Below are 23,018 nucleotides of genomic sequence, written 5' to 3'. Positions count from 1 at the left end.
CCTCTCTCTCTCTTTCTCTCTGTATATGAGTGGGATGTTTGCTTGTTTCTGTTTCTGTCTTTGTGTATTTTTGGTCCTGACTCCTGTGTGTTTATATGAGTCTTCCTCTCTCCCTTTGTCTGTGCCTATGTGTCTGAGCGGCTGTTTGCTCGTCGCTCTGTCTGTCTGTGTGTTTTTATTTCTGACTCTGTGTGTTTGCAGATGTTCGGCTCTCTCTGTCTCTCTTTGTCTCTCTCTCTCTCTGTGCCTATGCTTTTGACTGGCTGTGTCTGTCTTTGTGTGTTTGCATCTCTGAATCTGTGTGTATGTATGTGTATGTGTTTCTCTCTCTCTGTGTCTGTGCGTCTCAGCGGATGTTCGGTTTTCTCTGTGTCTGTCTTTGTGTGTCTTAGTCATTGTGTTTGTTTTTAGATGTTTTTGTCTCTATCTCCGCGCCTGTTTGTCCAAACGGATATTTGCTTGCCTTTGTGTCTTTTTTGTGTGTTTGACTTCTTGTGTTTGTATGTGTTTTTGTCCCTCTCTCTCTCTGTGGCTGTACCGCTGAGTGGATGTTTGCTTTTCCCCGTGTATGTCTGTGCGTCTTTGTATGTCTGACTGTGTGTATTTGTAGGTGTTTTGTCTCTCTCTCTCTCTCTCTCTCTCCTCCTCTCTCTCTCTCTCTCTCTTTCTCTCTCTTTGGCTGTGTATCTGAGTGGCTGTTCCTTGTTTTTATTTCTCTCTCTTGCTATGTGTCTGAGTGGGTGTTTGCGTGTTCGACTGTGTTTTTGGTTCTCTCTCTCTGCCTGTGTGTCTGAGCGGGTATTTGCTTGTCCCCATGTTTGTCTGTGTGTGTTTGTAGGTCTGACTTTGTGTGCTTGTCTGTCTCTCTCTCTCCTCTCTCTCCCTCTCTCTCTCTCTCTCTCTCTCTCTCTCTCTCTCTCTCTCTCTCTCTCTCTCTCTCTCTCTCTCTCTCCTCTCTCTCTCTCTCTCTCTCTGTGTGCAAGTATCTGAGCAGATGGTTGATTTTCCCCTTGTCTATCTTTCTTTGTTTGTGTGTCCGAATTTTTCTTTGTATTTGTTTTGTATCTCCCTTTCTGTGGGTATATGTCTGAGCGGGTGTTTGTTTGTCATCGTATCTGTCTTTATGTGATTGTGTGTCTGACTGTGTGTATACATGTGTTTCTCTCTCTCCCCCTCTCTCTCTCTCTTCTCTTTTGTTTCGGAGTGGATGTTTGCTTGCCCCCTTGTCTGTCTTTGTCTGTTTTTGCGACTGACTCTGTGTATTTTGAGGTGTTTGGCTGTTTCTCTCTCTCTGTGCCTGTGTGTCTCAGTGCATGTTTCCTTGTCTCTATCTCACTGCGCCTCTGTGTCTGAGTGGGTGATTGTATGTTTTTTCTCTCTCTCTCTCTCTTTGCCTGTGTTTGAGCAGGTGGTTGCTTGTTTTTTGTCTATATTTTTGTGTTTTACGTCTGTATCTGTGTGTTTGTATGTGTTCTTGTTCCTCTCACTCTCCGTGTCTGTTTATCTGAGCGGGTGTTCGTTTGTCTCTCTTTCTATCTTTGTGTGTCTTATTTTCTGTGTTTGTAGTTTTATTCTCTCTCTCTCTCTCTCTTTCTCTCTCTCTCTATCTCTCTCTCTCTCTCTCTCTCTCTCTCTCTCTCTCTCTCTCTAGGCCTGTTTGTCTGGGCAACTGTTTGCTTGTCTTTGTGTCGGTCTTTTTTTGTTTGTGTTTTGATTTTGATAATGCCGCGTAAGGTTTCCATGATGCAATAGAAGATGCTTGTTATATGTGGCGAGATTTTTATAGTTCAGTTCAAGGTGTTTGATAGTATCAAACAAGATTTTGGTTGTATCACACAAGATTTGGAAATACTTGGCTGTAATTTGTATTGATTAACAACCTCTTATCCTATGCTACCCTTCCAAAAAAAGAATCACTTGACAGGTCCAATTGCTAATAACCCTAAAAATCCTGAGTCTGTATATTTTGGACGATAAAAATTAATTTTCTTAAAGGATAGATTAAGAGGTAAGGCATTATAATTCAATTTGATTATGAATTCGAAACTACTTACATTTGATGGTTGTTTATTCATTTTAAGTCAAGAGTTGGATGAATGCTAATAAATTTCTCTCGTCCACCAAGGCCTTTATACAAAAAACCAGGTTAATTGAAAAAAGTTCAAATTCTCCCCATCTGTCCTTTGAGTAGCACAAGCAGAATATATGCTCATATAAGCATGCAAATTACGTAATCGTCGGCCGTTTTACAGAAATAGTAACCTGTTATGCAAATTTTATGCTACTACGGCTGTGCTAATTATGTAACCGTAGGAATAATTAAAGCCATACAACTCTTCTAGCTGCAAGTAAAACTCCTCTGAGTCAGTATTATCTCCATCAGTTGGTTCTACATGGGTATATATTGCTATGACTGATACCTTGCACTTATTAGTCATAAAATGAGCAACTAGCATTCGATTATGAATACCCTCCCAACTTAAACAATACTTAGCAGCTTCCTTTTTATAATGAGTCCTACTCACTGCTTGTGCATTCGGTCCATCCTGCCCGAGGAAATATATTCTGCGTCACCTAATTGCGTGTTTTATATCCCTAGGATATGAGTTTCTCAAAATCCCAATAAGTCTAGATCGAAGCGTCTGAGTCCGTTAGCCAAAATGTCGATACGATAGTTGTTTTTTTATGTTCTAAAAATTCTGAGTTGTAATTTTCATATTCTTTAAATCATTGAAGTTATTATGGACTCAGGAAAAGCAATGGTTCCATAACCAGTGCAGGACGGGGACTAACACATTGTCTTAAATGCTTAAGCCGGCTTAGAACAGGACAGCAAGAAGTCCCTAGGAATTCCAGTATGAATGGACACTGTGTGTAATCTTTGGCTCATCTTGGTCACAACATGATTATCCACACTTGGAAATACTCTTCTATCAACAAGAGGTGAAATCTTGCAATGACAAGGTCGAGCTATTACCAACGATTCATTATATATTCTTGCATACAAATATTATGCTACGATGTGGCGGCAACCAATAATAGATAACTTAGCTAGGAAGAGGCTTTTCAGCCAAAAAGGCCCAACAAAACAGAGCAAACTCAGAAAAATTATCCAATAATCATAATCCAGTGCAAATGCTGTGTTGTTTACTAGGTTAAAAATTTCCTCGAGGGGTGCCACTCCTCAAGGTCCTCCTGGAGTACTGTTATAAGTCATGATTTAGGTTAGGGAAACTAGTGAAAGGTACGCCTGATGCCATTGTGAGGCCACGTAAGCAGGGTTTCCCTGTTGGGGATAGGAATAGTCCAGGACTTTTAGGGTTTGACCCGGACAAAATTGCAATATAAACGTAAATGATACCAAAATGATCAGAAACAAAAATCTGTACAACTTAATAAAAGTCCCCATAAATCCGAGTGGGGCGAGTACCTGAAAAACAGGGGGAAATTTGGAAAACTGCCAAACATGCCCAGAAAATAGTTCAAAGTGAGTTTTCTGGGGTTTTCACATACGCTGATTACGAAATTGACATCTAAAATTCAGTATAGAAAAAGAGTACTACGGAAAACGGGGAAACAGGGGAAAGAGGGGAGAAAAGAGAAGAATACAGGGTAGGGGTAGAAAGCGGTTTGAAAGATATTTTCTGGGGTATTCCTATCTGGTGATTACGAAATTGAGAAATAAAATGATATAAAAAAATCGATTAACATAAAACGGGGAAATGGGGGGGGGGAGGGGAAAAGGGAAATATACAGGGTAGGGGTAGAAAGCATGTGGAAATGTGTTTTCTGGGGTTTTTCTATCTGCTGATCACGAAACTGACCCCTAAAATGAAGGAAAGAAAACGAGAACCATGAAAACCGAGGAAACAACGGAAAAGGGGAAGGGAGGCCTGACTCCTGAGCCAGCTGCTAATGGCTAATAAGTAGGCCTATGGACAAAATAACTCGCTTAAGTATCAAACTTGTACTTTCTTGAATCACAGACATTTCTTACAACCATTTGAATTACTAAACATAAAGAAAACAACCGCTTGGCAGTTCTATATAAAATGGCTATTATATGTAAAATTTGCACTTTCGAAGGCAGTATAGTTGACTTGAAAACACAGCATTGATATCACTAGTCGAGCTCCTCGTCTTTGACAATCTCGTTGTCCCTGTTCAAACAGTTGATACCCTGACATTCTCCGCACGCGAACGTACACGCTAATCCATTTTTCTTGCAGCTGCATCGCGAGTTCTCGCAGCCTGTCTTACAGTTGCATCTCACGACACTCAAAAGAGTCTGAGGTGCGGGCAACAAATGGGTCATCACAGGTGAGTATTTATGGTCTCTGAGGACCCAACCCCAGTCAGCCGGGTCGAGGTCAGCTGGTTCCCCTTTCCAACGGGATACCTGGAGGCGCACTCGCTGGGAGTGGAATGAAGCTGCAGCTTCGGTTTCAGGCTTAACAAACGCCGTAGTATTAGACCAAGAAACTTTTTCCAAGAAAATACGATGTCACAGCTTAGTGAGATCTTCGTTTGGTCGTGCTTTATACAAACTGAGGAGAAGATATTCACCCGCTTTCACAATTTCATCTTTGGACGATGATTCATCCAGAAACACTTTGCATTTTTTTTCTGAACACTTCGCTTTTCTTCAAAAGAGGTAGCACAGCTTGCTTTCCAAGTCCGAAAACTCGTGAGGTCGTGTCACATCCCAGAGTGCGTGCCCTACCAGAAGCAGCCTGGATACTTCTCCCATTTTTTTTTGCACTTCGTTGAGGCACCAGAACCGTGTTATCGCTTCTTTTGCGTTCGTTGACGATTCGAAGTAAAGTGTTTTTGCATTAGGCGGGAGGTGATACAAGAGTAGAATCAGAAGGTCAGTGTCGTTGCCAAGAACTATTGTTTCAGAGTTTTCTGCTTTCGTTACGGCAGTCTTCACGATTAGATAGTCAGCATCGTCCTTCGCATGGACAACTTCAAATCCTTTGGCTCTGAGTTTTTCCCCGATGTAGCTTATAATTCGCTGTTTGTTCTGAGAGTTGCTCAAAAACTCTTCCTTCTTTTTCTGGAGCTTCATCCCTAAACTGAAATCGATCACTTGAAGCTGGCTTCCCTTACACCGTCGGTTGTGCGTAGCATCTTTCGTGGTTGGACCAGCGCTGTATCCATCGAAGACAACAGTAGGGGAGGTACAGCGTCGAGTAACGAAACTAACATAGCTGTCACAGATTGAATCATAAGTATCACCAATATTCCAAGGTACTTGCTGAAGCAGCCAACCTCCGTCAACTACAGTGACACGATCTGACACTGGCAGGTGGTGAATCGAGTCCGTGTTCGCTTCTTTCCATATTGCTTTCGCTAGTGCAGGTTTGTCTGGCTGACGCATTATGCCAGGATTCTCAAACAAAGCGGGCGGATAACTGCACAGTTCGTAACGTAGAGTTTCTGCCATGTCATTTTCAGATGTATGGGCAGCAGTCGAAAGACGTTGAAAAAGCAGTGCAGGATCGATATGCAAAATCTCGCCATCTATCCTAATGTTCCCATCGGATGCCAGTGTAACGACTTTGTCTTTCTTCCTGAATGAAAAACTTTCGACGGATTGGCCATCCATGCGCTGGAGGATCAGCTCACCTACAGCTTTAGCATCCTCTGTATTGACGCCTTTATGGGCAATCAGCCCGGAACCTATACTTCTAAGCTCTGTGGAACTAGTGAAAGGAGAGTTCTCTAGAAGGAATTCAAGAAACGTCAGTAGATCCTTAGTATCTCTCTGTATTCGTGCTGCGGTTGCAGTAACGTGCTGTTCACTATAACTGTACTCTAGACCCGTCAGTTTCTGCATTAGATCATTCACTGAAGCGAGTACTAGCATAGACATTGTCCATATGTTTCTCTGAAGCTCAGTCATCCCTTTTCCTCTTGTCAGCCCTCCATCTGTTTTTAAGCTCCTCATCAGGACTGTCTCGATGACGAGGTCTGGAGCCAATCCAGCCCAAAAACGATCACTTCGTCGGGCAATAAACTTGCCGCTTGCAAACTGTTCGAAGAGCTGTGGATTCGATGCTTCAAGTTCCTGCATCATCTGAAGAAAAAGACGAACTGACTTGGCATAAAGATTATGCCCCGCAGCTGCGAGGTATGGGAGCATATCAGGATAGGTTTTGTCGTCGGCACTGGAACTCCGCGGTGACTAGTCTACCTTGCTTCTCTTACTAGACGTCGAATTAGAACAGGATTATGTTGACGAACCCACGCGCTTGTCGATAGCGGCGAGGAATACGGAATAATGTAATTTCAATATTTTTCCGTATTTCTTTCTCGAATTTTTTTTTTTGCCTTTTCCGAACCTATGGGGTAGCCGAACCTCTATAGATCTCCTGTATTTGTTCTCGAACTTTGTTTTAGATGTCAATTTTATAATCAGCAGATAGAAAAACCCTAGAAAACACATTTCCACATGCTTTCTACCCCTACCCTGTATATTTTCCTTTTTCCCCTCCCTCCCCCCCATTTCCCCGTTTTATGTTAATCGATTTTTGTATATCATTTTATATCTCAATTTCATAATCACCAGATAGGAATACCCCAGAAAATATCTTCCAAACCGCTTTCTACCCCTACCCTGTATTCTTCTCTTTTCTCCCCTCTTTCCCTGTTCCCCCGTTTTCCGTAGTACTCTTTTTCTATACTGAATTTTAGATGTCAATTTCGTAATCAGCGTATGTGAAAACCCCAGAAAACTCACTTTAAACTATTTTCTGGGCATGTTCGGCATTTTTCCCATTTTCCCCCACATTTCCCCTTTTTCCCCTGTTTTTCGGGTACTCGCCCCACTCGGATTTATGGGGACTTTTAGTATGTTGTACATAATTTTTTTCTGATCATTTTGGTACCATTTTCGTTTATATTGCAATTTTGTCCGGGTTCGACCCTTTTTTGAGCTAAAAGTCCTGGACTAGAACGGAGAAAGGATCACCTGACGGAATGGACAGCTCTAGCCATCTCATAATACCAGAACCAGAATCGACCCTACATTTTATACCCAGCCTATCCTCGTCAGAGTATTATGTATCATCTAAAACCCTTTTTATTAAGACAGCGTTATTGAGCAAAGTATTGTCTGGTAGAAAGGTACAGAAATGTAGAGTTTCATTCATAAGGTAGTTTTAATCATGTGCATCCCAAGAAACACTTATAACGCCTTGTTTTGCTTCTGAATAATAATATATTTTGCAGGAATCAGTTGGAAAATAACGAGTAAGTCAGTAATATTATTAACTAGCATAGTAGGAAGAAGGAAGAATCTCCTCAACATCAGTTTTAATGATTTTCGTATCTGCGTTGTCTTCTGCATGAATAACTTCGATCAACCTCGCCTGATGTTTTTGTTAGGCAGAAATATACGAGAAGCTGAACTATAATGTGGAGTTATTCGTAAAACTAGGAAATTCACCCGATTCTCTATTCGGTTCCGATTTTTTTACAAGAGCCAAGAGCCCAAATGGCATTTGTGACGAGGTCCGAACCTAAATTAGACTCGGTACTAGAGTTGTCGATTTAATCGTCCTAGTCTTCAAGAAGCACCGAACTCGCCAAAGCACTAGAAATCCCTCCAATTCCCCCAAAGAGATCGGATCCGGTCCGCTCATGTCAATCACGTTCTGTAAATTGAACTCATTCTCGAATTCGCCAAAGTACTAGAAATCCCCTCAACTCCTTCTAAGTAAACGAATCCAGTCCGGTTATGTCAATCACGTATCAAGAACTTGTGCTTATTCTTCCCATCAAGTTTCACCCCGCTCTCTTCACTCTAAGATTTTCGATTTCCAAGACTTCCGTTTCCCCTCTCCACTTCCCACGTCCCGAATTGAAAATGGAGCATCTGAAACACGATATTTTTCTATATATAAGGTTTTATTATGATCCGATCACCCGTTTGTAAGATAAACATACCTCCATTTTCATTTTTCCCCTTCCTCTAGCCCCCTCCTCCAGATGGTCGAATCGGGAAAACGACTGTTATCAAGTCAATTTGTACAGGTCCCTGACACGCCTACCAATTTTCATGCTCCTAGCACGCCAAAGCACCGGAAATCCCCCCCAACTCCCCCAAATAAATCATATCCGTTCCGGTTATGTTAATTGCGTATATAGGACTTGTGCTATTCTTTTGACCTAATTTCATCCCGGTCTCTCCGCTCTAAATCTTTTCAAGGTTTCCGGTATCCCCCTCGACTCCCCCCATTGTCGCCGGATCCGGTCGAGATTTAAAATAAGAGCTCTGAGATATGAGATCCTTCTAAATATCAAATTTCATTAAAATCCGATCACCCGTTCATAAGTTAAAAATACCTAATTCTTCTAATTTTTCCAAGTTACACCCCCCTTCCAACTCCCCCAAAGAGAGCTGATCTGGTCAGGTTATATCAATCAGGTATCTAGAACTTGTGCTTATTCTTCCCACCAAGTTTCATCCCGAATTCTTCACTCTAAGCGTTTTCCAAGATTTCCGGTTCCCCCCTTCGACCCCCCTCCTCCAATCTCACCGGATGCGGTTGGGCTTTAAAATAAGAGCTCTGAGACACAAGGTCCTTCTAGATGACAAATTTCACTAAGATCCGATCACTCACCCGTAAGGTAAAAATACATCATTTTTTCTAATTTTTTCTTTTTTTCCAATTTTTGTTTATTCTTCCCACCGAGTTTCATCCCGGTGTCTACGTTCTAAGCATTAACCAAGATTTCTGGTTTCCCCCTCTAACTTCCCCCAATGTCACTCGATCCGGTCGGGATTTAAAATAAGAGTTCTGAAATAGGAGGTCCGTCTAAATTTCAGATTTCATTAAGATCTGATCACCTGTTCGTAAGTTAAAAATATCTATTTATTCTATTTTTCCGAATTAAATCCCCCCCAACTCCCCCAAAGATAGCAAATCCGATCTGGTTATGTCAGTCATGTATCTAGGACTTGTGCTTATTCTTCCCACCAAGTATCATCATGATCTCCTTACTCCAAGTGTTTTCCACGATTTCTGGTTTCTTCCTCCAACTTCCCCCAATGTCACTGGATCCGATCAGAATTTAAAATAAAAGGTCTGAGAGGTGCTTTTCCTTCCTTCTAATTCCTTCCAATTCCTTCTAAAAATCAAATTCATTAAGATCCAATCACCCATTCGTAAGTTAAAAATACCTCATTTTTTTTTATTTTCCTGAATTATCGAATTATTCTCCCCGTCCAACTCCCCCATAGAGAACGGATCTGGCCCGGTTATGTCAATCACGTTTCTAGGACTTGTTCTTGTTCTTCCCACCAAGTTTCATCCCAATCTCTCCGCTCTAAGTGTTTTCAAAGATTTCTGCCCCCCCCAACTACTCCCAATGACACTGGATCCAGTCGGGATTTAAAATAAGAAGTCTGAGTTACGATGTCCCTCTAAATATCAAATTTCATTAAGATCTGATCACTCGTTCATAAGTTAAAAATATTTCATTTTTTCTAATAATTCCGAATCAGCCCCCTCAACTCCCCCATAGATAGCAGATCCTTTCTGGTTATGTCAATCATGTGTCTAGGACTTTTGCTTATTTTCCCACGAAGTTTCATCCCGATCTCTCCACTCTAAGCCTTTTCCGAGATTTCAGGTTTCCCCCTCGAACTCCTCTCAATCTCACCGGATCCGGTCGGATTTAAAATAAAAGCCCTCTCAGATGGTGGAATCGGGAAACGGCTATTTCTAATTTACTCGGGTCTGGTCCCTGATACGTCTGCCAAATTTCATCGCCCTATCTTATCTGGAAGTTCCCAAACTATCAAAACTGGGACCGAAAGACAGACCGACAGAAACTGCGATCGCTATATTTCACTTGGTAAATACCAAGTGCCATAAAAACCACGATTATAAAAACCACAATTCCGATTCCAATTCGTCGTCCCATCACTAATAAATCTCTTTATGTTTTTGATTAGTCTATATACGGTAGGCCTATCCCAAAGTTTATCTAATTCCCCAGGAGAGGTGGTCTACTTTATATGGGATTATATAGGTATATAACTTTTCAACTCCTATAAGTACAGATAGGATTTAGGGGCAATCACATGTGCGAGTTGTAGAGCATAAGAAACCGTCTCTTATGTATGATATTTATGTGATTTTGTTAACAGTTAATTTTTCTTCATGACCAGCTAATCCAATTAATTGTTGTTTAGTTATCTGTAGCGAAATCTCGAATAAGTTCGTAAAACCTAAGAAAATGAATTTCAGAATATTTTTTGTAATTTCAGGTTTACTAAAGCACTCGGAAGGATATGTATTAAAGCCACTTCAGCTTGGTGATAAAGGAACACGAGAATTGAATTTTTATGAGAGCTTAAACGTTAAAGATGAATTTTCCATCCAGTCTTTAGTTAAAGCGTTCATTCCTCGTTATTATGGAACAGTTGATATAGACTTTCCATTTGGATGTAAGTACCTCGTTTTTTGGTGATCTCATCTCATAAGCCTTATTTTGGAATAGTGTTTGTGCAAGTTTTCATATATATCTGAAAATAACTCAATAGGTCACGGCTAATTTAATTCTAAAGATTCGCTTATTATGTAAGGTTCCAGTGGATTCGTAGAATACTATGCTATGTATATCTTCTGAGGGATCCTTAGAATAGCAGAAACATTATATTAGCTGTAATGTTGCGTTAATAATCTTTTACATCTTTATAACAGAAATAACTTCTAAAGCCATGTTTTTTTTGGCTAATAACTAGTCGCTTGGGGCCAAAATCACTTAGGCTACTATCAAATATCAATCAAGCTTATTAACCTGTTATGTCGGATTTCAGTAGGTCCTTAAACTAGCAGATTTAAGCTATTTTGTGTTTATATTTTTATTTACTCGTTATCCTCGATTCACTGACTTATATCTTTTGTTTTACTCGTTTTCCTTAACTTACCGACTTATTAACTCTTTTTAACTATTTGACTTATTGACTATTTTTATTAACTCGTCATTCTCAATTCACTGACTTTATCTTTTTTTACTCGTTTTCCTTAACTTACCGACTTGTTTGTTATTTTGTGACATAAGTTTGTGAGCCAGCCGTACTTGTGTATTATACCGACCGCAGTGTTGTTCTTAATCTGCTTAAAACCAGTTTCTCTGTGTGCACTCGGAGATAATCAGCTTAGCCTGAGTGAGATAAACTACAATGCAGGTATATTTTTATTTAAATATTTAATATTTAGGTTAGGTATTTAATATGAGTTCTGGGTGGCCTGCTTTCCATAATTCTGTGTTGTATTTTCCATAGTTGTTCCAAGTTTTATCAGTATACGCGCTTCTGATGACAGTGTAATAATAACACATCAAAATTTCTCCCTTTTGTATGCTTCGCCTCATGACAGTACAATAGTACAACGATTTACCCCTTTTTGTATGCTCCCCCTGTATTAATGAAACAGCGTAAACGGGTTGTTGAGCACAGCAAAAAGTATAAAACAAACGCGATTATAAAAGATTTGATTGCGCAGTGATAAGAATACTTGCCTGTGGCCGTGATAACTAAAGTTCAAATCTTAGACAGATTTTTGTTATTGTGAAGACTAAAGACTTTTTAGTCTTAGAAAAGCCTAAAAAGTCGAAAGTAATAAGTAGAAGTTTTTAAACACCGTTTTCAAATAGAATACATTTTTTTTTTCGAGAAACGAGAATATAAGTAACAACGAGGGGCCTAAACCGGACTAAACCGTATAATCGTAACTTGATCTTTAACTCTTATCATGAACGCACTGATTTTTTTTTTCATTTATATCTTTGATCAAATTGATATCTATGTTATATAAAACCCAATCCGTTTTGGGTCCCTCGTTTTCAGTTATATCCATAGACTTTCGTAAAAAATTAATATTTTCTACTTTTCAGTCCGATTTGAAAACAAGTTAATAAAAAACAAATATATATATATTTTTTTTATTTGTATTTTGTAGCCTACCTGTTATTTGTTTTGCGGTTTTCTCAAAACAGATCTTTGGATCTTAGGTAGGACAAACTTTGAGGAACTTGAATACTTTTCCAAATCAAACTCGTTCCAATTGGAAACCAAAAGGGCACGGTAGTTAGAAATATGAAGTTTATAAATGTTTGCATAAGGATAAATATAATTTCATGATAATAAAATTGACAGACTGAAACGCCGAAAAATAAAACAGCATTTTCAAAACAGACTTAAAAGTAGAAATAATTTTCTTTCGAGAATCTATAAATGTAAGTGAAAAGGGGGGTGCAAAACGGATTGAGTTTCACATAACTTGAAATTTTTAATTGTTTCCTCAACTCACCGACTTTTTTCATTTATGCGTTTATAACGTAAACCAATTTGATATCTTTGTTGTATTTAATATTTTTAATGCTTTTATGTTTTTAGATTAATGCTTAATCTGTTTTGCGTCCCATTTTTCACTTATATCCATCGATTCTCGAAAAAGTTAGTTTATTTTCCTCTTTTTCGTCGATTTTGCAATTGGGTTTTTCAGTGTTTTTTTTTATTAACAAGAATCATTTAGCTTTTGGGGTATTGCTGATGCCATATTGTTTGTCGTAAATTTTGCTTAATATTAAAATTTCAATTCACTATGTAAATTGGGCAGCAAAATTGTCCCTTCAAAATCAGTGCCTATCATTCTTATTTTTTCAGCTCCTTTAACTTTTTTCTTTCATCTACTGTTGTCAAACATTGAAAAACAACTGTATCATAAATTAAAATTATTCAAAAATCAAAGCAAAATTAATTAGATATGAGTGTATTGAGATTCGGATCCGGTGTGTTCTCCCCAAAACACCCCAACCCTACAGAAAATTAGCTCGGAAAGTTCCTCTTGGAAACTACCCCCCCCCCCCACACACACACTGGAGAATTTCCTCTGGCAAGTTTTGCTCCCCAACACTCCCCCCACCTGTAAAATTCTTCCCACGTGTAAAATTAAGCGGTCAAAAGGAAATTAAGGGAAATACCTGTATTCCAAAATACATTTAGAATATAAGGTGTGGAATCAAACAATCAGTGGTAACAAACTGTAAGTAGGCCTAAGGAGTGACGCGGGTTAATAGTAACCAAAACTCTAAAAAAATAAATCTTGATAACAATTAACACATCAAAAGAATGGGTTTTTAATGCTGGTTGTAAATATATAAAGTTAATCAAGTTCAATGTTTCACATAGAATGCCACGGGCCAGAGCAAAAGTTGCCTGATTTTCGAAAAAGGGCGAAACACCCCATAAAAATCACACCATTAGTTTCAGCGTATTAGAGAATCCTGCTGTTAAGTTTTCGAGCTCCTATCCATAAAAATGTAGGATTATGTATTATTTTCCGAGAAGAAAAACACGGATACGTATTTGTTTGTCTTTTGTTTTCTTTCTCAGGGGTAATCGTATCGAACAGATGGTTCTGAAAGGTTGGAAGAGGCCTCATTGGAATGGAAAGTAAAAGTTATATACCTTTTCAAGGTGACCAAAAAGATTGTACCATGTGTAGGTGGCGTCTTCTGCCATGGAGAACAAAGTTGCTATTGATTACAAGTTCTGAGATAGATGATCGATTTAAAAGTATCAAAAAACAGTATATGGAACTTCCCAGTTGGAGAGGAAACAATGCTGCACGGTTGCTCATTCGTCCCTGAAAAGTCACCTAGTCCACACAAGTAAGGCACTTCAGACTGGAAAACCCTCTGATGTACGTCTAGCAATATCTAGTACTTTTGTGTGAGCAGTACTTCATGACTTGTTGACAACTTTCTGTACTTAGAACATTTATTACTCATTTGGCATAAGGAGCGCAGACCAATTTTAGGTTTCCTTGATTCTGACTTAGAGTTTGACTTTTTGTTATTTAAATTAAATTAGAAAAACATACCCCTTAAAGATATTTCAGACGAGAAAATCTTCTGATATACGCCGCTGGACGTGTTCTTGATCTGTTCTTTGGCAGGACCGTCACGGGTTGGGAGAGGGAGACCCCCTTTCCCTATATTTTCAGCCTTTCCGATAGTGGTGCGAAGCACCACTATTTTGCTGACTTTTTTTGTAAGGTGAAATGGGCTGATATAAATATATGACGTAAAATCGATGAAGGAAACGGTCGGTATATTACCAGCCAGTCGATTAAATTCATTACCCCCCCCCCCTGTAAAACCAAGTCGGCTAATGACGCCTCTGGTCTGTACCAGACCAAGTCCATGAGAAGTAATTACTGGCACTGCATAGTCCTAGCCTGTTATCTCTATGGACTTCCACCGCAGGGCAACTCTTCCATTGTTGCCACTGGTTTTATTGTTTTCAAATTATTTTCTTTACCATTTATCTTATCCTGCAGTGATAAGTCAACCCCAAAAAATAGTTGAAAAGAATTAAAATAAAGAAATCTGTAAACATTGATATTATAGGATGTTTACACCATACATTCTGCCTATATTTAGGATTATAGGTAGAATACTCAAATTTTCCTTATTTTCTTCATTGTTTTTATTTATAATATGTTCTTTTTGGTTGCTAAATTTTGTTTGTCGAGGAATTTTCCTTGGGAGGGGGGGGGGGGTATCCCACGGGAGAGGAGAAATCTTATGAGGGAATACTCCTATCGCAATTGCGTCTGTGTGATAAAATCCCTATTTGGCAGGATTATATTTCTAAATAACTTATTAGCCAATGAACAGTAGCTATTTGTGTTCCCATCCCCAACCAACTATGTACAAATTGTCTGACCCCTCGCCCTCCCTAAGGGTTTAATATAATGCGTTCTGGGCGGCTTGCTTTCCATAATTGTGTTGCGAGAGCAACACTTTGGTTTTGTCGTGTTTTTTTTTTTTTTTTCCTAGCACCCCGATTTCAGCTTATTCCTAGAAAGTGGTAAGGGTCTAACCTCTGCGGTTTTCACGGAAAGTGTGGACCTTAGGCCGGATTGATGAATATGACTTTAAATTTTGGAAAGCTTCGTAGAACTCTTGCCTGGGGCCAAAAAGGATGGTTTTTGCTTGTCCTTGAGCCAGAGCCTATAGTGTGTGAAGTGCAGAGGAGTTGTATAGCCTATGTCAGAGAGGACTATCTGAAGTTATGCAGCCAAGCTTTCGTTTCATCAAACCATGTTTCTGCTTTCGAGTGGAAAGCTCCGTTCTAGCAGGCAAGCAGGCAGGCACCAGTTTCAAATTGAAGATGGACTAAAATCTATAAGTGTTAAATATATGCGACAGTTACCCTGCCCCACAGCCAATATATCTTCTTTGAGTGATAAATAGAAAAATTTAGAGAAGCAAAAAAGCGGCATTTTCCCACGGGTCCGAAAGTGCTGCCATCTATTGTTTCTACCCATTTCTGTTCGTGATTTCAGCTGAGTTTATCATTCGGTTTTTCGCACTTGGGATTGCGGTAGAGAAATGGTATCAGATGTGCCTCTTAAACTTTAAAAGTTCTCTCATTGCTAAAGAAATTAGAGTTTATCCTTTGCTCCTTTCTAAGTGATGACGTTAGAAAGTTGGCCTACGGCAAAAAAGTCAACTTTTGAACTAAGACAGATAGATTTTTTTTTCGACGGCAGTCGATAGCTTTTGATGAGCTGATCAAAGTATATGTCATCCATTTTTTTTTACAAAAATTCGTTCATGAGATATACCAGTTTGAAAGTTTAAAGGGGTTGACAACTTCAGTAGTAAGGTACACACTGAAACCAAAAATAGGCCGATACCAATTGTGAGACATATAGGGGAGTTATAAGCAACAGTCGGCTGTTAGCTCATAATCATCCTCGGCAATGAGGGGTTCGCAACTCTTACTAGTTGGTGTACCTATTTTTTGTTTCCGTTGTATTTGATGGTAAGACCAATTTGGTTCCAGTGGTAAGACATGTAGGGGACTTGTAAGTAATAATCGGCTGTAAGGCTACAATCATATTTAGCAATGAGGAGTTTGCAACTTTTGCGAGTTGGTGTACCTAGTATGTATTTTAGCATCCTTACAGATTAACAACTTCAGCGTTTAGTCGCAGCGAGGAAACAAAACCAAAGTGTTGCTCTCGCAACACTTTACTCGGCGAAGCCGAGCAAAGGTTGCCGCAACACCTCACGTTGCCCATGCAACGTAGATCTAGTTATCTCTTGTATTTTCGTAATGTTTCCAAGATTTATCAGTGTACGCACTTCTGATGACAGTGCAATAATAAATCATCAAAATTTCTCCCTTTTGTAATCTTCGCCTCAGGAGGTCCATCATAAAGTTATTTGGTTATGTATCATACTGTCTCCGATTAAAAAAAAAAAATGACACTTGTGATATCAGTTTTCACGGAACTTGGCAGGTCTACTGTAGTCTAGAATGCAAGTAATCATAAAGATGTTTTGTGTGTATTCGGTTCAATTTTCTTTAGAAACCTACACGGAGAGGTGGTTGGAAATCCCGCCCCTATTGGCCTTAACGCTCAGTTTCTTGTAGTGCAATATTTATTATTATGTCTCCATCTACGTTACTTGACTAATAGGCTTAAAAAGGCAATGATGAGTTTCGAAAATTCTCAGTTTGAAATACCGCATCTGGATAAAGTCATAAGAAATTTCAGTTCGTATTAAGGGTCTTGATTTCACATGGAGTATAATTTCACTCCATGTAGGATCAACCAGGCCTTGACAAACCCCTTGTCAGTGATGTTAATGAGGCTTCCTAGGTTTACTCCTTTCATGGATCTACCTAACCATACAATATTTATCGTATGCCTTTTTGGTTTCGGCTTTGCAGCCGTCCAAATTTTGACAAGTTTTTTTTTGTATCATGGATGACAAATACCAAAGTGGTGTCTCTTCGGAAAATAATGTATATCTCCCTTATTTAAAAACTAATTGAATGATCATTTTTATTATATTGAAACTATTTACGGGAGTATAAGAAAGTAAACGATTTGAGGACCTAGATAGTTCTAGAAGGCTACAAGTATTATTTTATTTAGTAAATGTAATTCTTTTCAAAAAGAAAAACGACTCTTAGGGTTCAAATTGCTCTCCAGAGTTTATTCTGAACTATCAAACGATATACCAGATATAATCATTTGTGCTATTTTTTTCTTTTTCCTTTTGCCTAGATTTTAAGAATGCTTGTGATTCTTATTTTTGTTTATTTATTATTATTTTTGTTTCTTATTTTTTAAACATTTGTTTATAGTTCAAAATATTGTGCCTTGTTACACAGGCCGAAGTAAGACATGAAAAGCAATTTTCAACCCTCCCCTATTAGACAGGGTGAGGAAGAGGACCTCCCCCATTTAAGTATGGTCATAGCTAAAGTGAGTGGATTACTAAGAATAAACGAATATATGAAAATATGTCTCTTTAACATTGTCTGATAGATCAGGAATATACACAGGGTGAGGGCTTTTTGACTCGTGCGCTCCTCCAGCTCAAAAATCCAAATTTTTATGAATTTGTCATAGTCCCCTCTAGTTTTGTGTAACTCACCTGCCCTTTGGGATTTTGACGATATATATCTCCCCCCTCTAAAAAGGCGCAAAAACTTCTGAAATAATTGCATGCGCATGCGCCTGACAAGAATCCGTCTTGTTTGTACCCATTTCCTTTTTTTAATCTTTGACCATTGACTTCTTTTAAAGTGATTGTCTCCTTGTTCAATCGGACCTCTAAATGTACGGCCAAGCTCTCAAACCTGTTCGTAAGCTATATAGTCAACTTTTGACTAATTGTAGCGTGAGAGTGTTTCAGAGCATTGACAGGTTTGATTATTTTTGGTTTGATGTTTTTCTGTGGATTTAATTTGAGACATGGCCTTGCTATTATCAAAGCATGATCTGTAATAGGGTTCGCTCTTATCTTGGTCCTTCCATCTCTTAGGCAAGGATTCTCGCTTTTTTTTATCGAGATGGGATCGATTTGGTGCAATTAATTACACAGAATAATATGTCAATCATACCCGGTCAAAATATTCCGTTTGTTTGGAACCAAAATCCAAAAATAAGTAAATCCACAATTAGAGATAAAATTAGACGAAAAAATTAATTTACAAAAAAGACTTTTGTTTTATTTTTAGCCAGAAAGTTTCTCAAGTTGGAAGATTTGGTTGAAGGTTATTCCAATCCTTGCATCGCCGACATTAAAATAGGAAAACATACATGGGATCCGAATGCCAGTGTCGAAAAGAGGCTCAAAGAAGAAGTAAGCATTTCCAATTTAATAGGTGAGAAAAAGAAAAACAAAACAACTAAAAACGAACAATGAGAGATGTTAATTTTTTTTTGTTAAATTGGACGGGGAAGGGGGGGATAACAAAAGGTTATTCTTAAGCAATAGTGCTTTTTTAGATAGAGTAATTCTCCCTGTGTTTTTTTTTTCAGAGGTTTAGAGGTATTTATTTCAAAACAATCTCTATCACAAACCCACAAAGGGCCGAATTTGGACTTGGGAATCGACAAATCACATAGTTGCACTGAAAGTGGCAAAAATGCAAAAAAAAAACAACAATGAAAAAGAAAAATAATAACGAATAATTCTTTATGAGTCAATAATTAAGCTGTAATAAGTCAATTAAAAAGTTGAAGAGATAAAAACTGGTCAAACTAAACTTAAACAAATACGAGTCAGAAAAAGAATTAAAAGGGACATAAAAAAGGGGAGGGGGTAAAATAAGCAAATAAATACAAAAAAGAACAAGATATAAATATATATACACATATATATATATATATATATATATATATATATATATATATATATATATATATATATATATATATATATATATATATATATATATATATATATATATACATATATATATATATATATATATATATATATATATATATATATATATATATATATATATATATATATATATATATATATATGTATATATATATATATATATATATATATATATATATATATATATATATATATATATATATATATATATATATATATATATATATATATATATATATATATATATATATATATATATATATATATATATATAAATTAAAAGGGACACTAAAAAGTGTCGATAATTTAACTGCATAAATTCAATAAAAGAGCCAAAAAGATAAAAACTGGTCAAAAAGGGGGGGGGGGGACAAAAATATGTTAATAAACACAAAAAGAGAACGAAATATAAAATATATAAAAAGTAAACGGGAAACTAAAAGAGGGGGGGGGGGGAACAAGCAAATAAGTGCAACAACCTGGGCAGCACCATCAGTCAATAAAAAAGAGAAACAAAAGGGAAAAACTAGTGGGATATTTTATTCATTATTTCTGTGATGAAAGGGACAAAAGTTTTTTAATATCTGTAAATAACGCAGTGAATGGGGGAAAAATATGGATGGGCTCAAAAACAGCCCGGGGTGGCCGTAATCTGGACGAGGAGTGGCGTGTGGGGACAATACTTGCCGCCCGAGGGTTTGTTGTTGCATTTTTTGCAAAACGAATGTACAACGAAACCCTCCTTCGCTCAAGGGTTTCCAAACTGGCTTTTATTAAGAGCAGAGAGTATGGCACCTTGCCTTCTTTGAAAATCATTTGCAAGGCTCTTTTTTTGGATTGATTTAATTTGTTCCGATTCTTCGCGAGAGAAACCAGGGTGCCAAAGTGGACGAGCATAATCGAGATGCAGGCGGACAAAAGACGTATAAATCTTTAAGGAGTGGGAGAGGGACGCTAAATTTATTTACGAGCTTAAGAAGGGCGATAGACACATTAGCTCTATGGACGATGTCTTTAACGCGGTAAATTTAAGGAAATTGTGACGTCAAGTAGTTTAAATGAAGAAACAGAAATATCAGAAGGGATTATCACGGACTTAGAAGGGTTTACTGTCTCGTCTCTGTCTAAGGCCTCATCTCTAATTTCATTCAGGATACTCATAGGGTCGCTTATTAAATTTCTGAAGCAAGTTTCAACAACCGTTAGGTCTTGAACAAATTTCTATCGGTCAGGAAATTCATTCGCAAGGCCGTTAACGATGACTGAAAAAGGGAGGAGACCAAGGAGAGTGCCTTGGGGTATGCCATTGTAGAGAGGGAGAAGATTTGAATAATGATGTTGGTATTTGACAACCTGCGATCTATTTGTGGTTTCTTCATGGTTTCAAAGGGGCTATGAAACCATGTTTTCAAATTGTTGGAATTCGCCCAGACTCGGTAATCTTGTTAAACAGGAAAGACTAGGGCTTAGAAAGGAAGTCACCGAAGGCACTAATAAGAGGAAACGGGGTATCCAAAGGACAAACAATTGTTTTTCTTAGTTTTTAAATTCTTCTTTCTATCTCAGATGAGGAAACAGTGGGAAAAGAAGGGGATAGGACTCCCGTTGGTAATCGGTAGGACAATGCTGGAAGGCTCTGAACAATGGAAGCGATGAATTTATTTAGATTATTGGCAGTAACAATAGGGGGCTTAAGTAAGTTGAAGTTAAGCTGCTCAAGCCTCCTGCCACACAGGTTTTTAACCTTGGAATACCAATTTTTTGGTTTATTAGTGAACTATTCTTCGACCTTATTTTTGTAGTACGGTCGTGCCAATTTACGAATTCTCTTTTAATTGATTTTCTTAGTTTATTGGCTTCACCCAGTTTACCATTTTTGAAAAGCCTCAATTTGGTTCTAATTAGTGTTTTTGTAGTTTGATTAATAAAGGGTTTATCACTGGAGCACCTTTTAAATATTTTTTCTGGGAAACAAATTTGATGTTTATCAATTAACTTTTTGTGGAACGTAGCCATTTTCTCTCAATATTTTTTAAACCATATCACACCAATCTTCAGCATTCAGCCACATACCAAAAGAAAGAAGACGAGAATTCTGAAGAGGGTGATAAGCGACATAAGCTATTGAGAAAGGATGCTTAAAATTTGAGGAGGGGATAGAAGAATTGAAAGATGATAACTCCCACCTAATGGGGGCAAAGCTGAGGGAGGGCTGTAAAAATTATGCATATTAGTTAAAAATAACATCAAGAGAGGTATCTCCCCGAGTCGTTGGTATTTTAACAATTTGCTTTACTTTAAGTGAGGAGCAAAAAGAATCTATTTTAAGGTCGTTGGCATCGCCAACTAAAAAAAAAAGCCAATATTGAGGTACTTGAAATAACAAAATCAGCACTTTTCAGCAATTGCTGGATGAATTTACGTTTGCATCGATATTTTGATTTGGGGAATAATAGAAAACAGCTAATGCAGATATATTAAATTTGACAAGGTTGTACTTTTGGTCTAGTACTTAGCCAGAGGATTTCATCATACTTGTGCTTTGCACATCATACTTTGCACTGTGTGCAAGGGAGTTCTCACTTTCATATTTTAACTTTCCCTAAAACCACTAAATATCGCAAAGAAAGAACAGTTTAAGCCTTTTGGACAAGTGATGGGTCATCTGCAGCATCATGGAAAATCCACTATTAAGGAAAAGACAAAATTTAAGCATTTCTGAATGATTTGAAACTTGTTTTGAGACAGTTAATTTGGAGGGTACCCTAATTTTGAGCTAGTTTATTTGAAAAAGAAAAAGCAAGTGTATTTGTGACTAGTAAAAAAATACGAAATAATAATCCTGAGTTTCTATTGATATCCTTCAAAACCATGCTTATTTTTTTCTAGAAAAAGTACCGTGGGACCAGAGAAACATTTGGCTTTTGCATTCCAGGGATGAGGTTCTATGATGTAGAGGCAAAGAAACTAGTAACCTATGATCGTAGTCATGGACTGTTGTTAGACAGAAATACGGCTGTTGAAGGTAAATTATAATATTTGCATCATGTTTGGTATTTTGGATAACCATGCAGAAGCCAAATAGACTAAACTCACTTCATTTTTGGTTTAGCATTCAAAACGTTAATTGGCTTAACTTCGTACGCTTCTAAGGAAATTAACAATACTCCTAATTGAAACGAAATAAGTTGTGAGCGTTTACTCGCTATACAATTTTTTTAGGCTGTTTTGACCGAGCCTAAATTAAACGCATTAAAATGTCTGTAAATATTTTTTTTTGGCTTGGGTGATTTGAAAAGTGTTATGTCTTACAACGAATTTCAGTTGAGCATGTACGCATGAATTTCTTTCATGGGACAACTTATAAAGAAGCAGCAACATTTTTGGGAGTAATAAGGAAAATGTAAAGAAACTATAGGGACAATCGTCAAAATCACGACATTTTAAGGAACGGAACTGTAGCCTCCCTCCTTCCTCGCAGACATGCTGGATTTCAGGTTTTTTTTTATAGGTAATGACGACCCATTGTGTAAGACTTGGATTTGCTACCAATGTCTTTAAACTAAACAAGTTTTATTAATTTTATTCTATCTGTTTTCCTGTATGTTATTTGGTTCTCGAAATGATCTGAAGTTTCATTCCCCCCCCTCCCCCTAAAATATTTTAACTATTTCTGATCTCCCATATCGTTCAGGCTTCTTATCCCAACACCTTTTGGATTACTAAATTCGAGTTACTTGTACACTGTCGATTGTTTTTATGCCATCAGGAAAATGGGTAGTAAGCAAGAAAAGGGGATGTGATGGATTTTGAAAGCAAATCTTTAAGCTTAACACTATCAAACCGTCTATGGTACTGATCAGTAGCTACAGAGCTACACTCATATTAGAAACCAATTTTTTTTTAGAATCCCTAAAAATTCAAACAAAAAACAAAAAAAGGGCGCTATTTTCTCTGTTTACTCTTTTTTTAACCATATTCCTCCTTTTTGGAAAAATGAACAAAAAATAAAACCTTTTTTTGTACGATCCTTTGGAGCCCACCTTGTTCGGAAAATTTATTGTAATTTTTCTCCGCTTGTGATAATTTTTTTGAGGCTTGAAATGGTTATGTCGGCCAAATAAAATAGCGCATTTGATATCAAACTGTGAAAAAAAAACAAGAAGAAAAAACACAAATATCTTAGCCAAAAAATGTAATAAAATGTGACTGAGCATTTCTAAATCGATCTTGGATATACGATTTCGACAATTCTAACAAAAGTTTTTTAAGGT

The 23,018-nt window shown here is 37.7% G+C and overlaps 1 protein-coding gene across 1 annotated transcript in view; it reads left to right on the top strand.

Annotated features, from left to right (window-relative positions):
• The window catches only part of LOC136036276 (inositol polyphosphate multikinase-like), a 47,310-nt gene that overhangs the window by 16,518 nt on the left and 7,774 nt on the right, over positions 1-23,018 (top strand). The window contains exons 2-4 of the mRNA XM_065718416.1: positions 10,283-10,462; positions 18,071-18,195; positions 21,634-21,769. Coding sequence (XP_065574488.1) covers positions 10,283-10,462; positions 18,071-18,195; positions 21,634-21,769 — 441 coding nt within the window. The remainder of the gene's footprint in view (positions 1-10,282; positions 10,463-18,070; positions 18,196-21,633; positions 21,770-23,018) is intronic.

This window comes from Artemia franciscana, chromosome 15 (genome assembly GCF_032884065.1).
Source record: "Artemia franciscana chromosome 15, ASM3288406v1, whole genome shotgun sequence".
NCBI lineage: Eukaryota > Metazoa > Arthropoda > Branchiopoda > Anostraca > Artemiidae > Artemia > Artemia franciscana.
The sequence above is the reverse complement of the archived record's forward strand: the minus strand, read 5'-3'. Positions and strand labels throughout refer to the sequence as shown.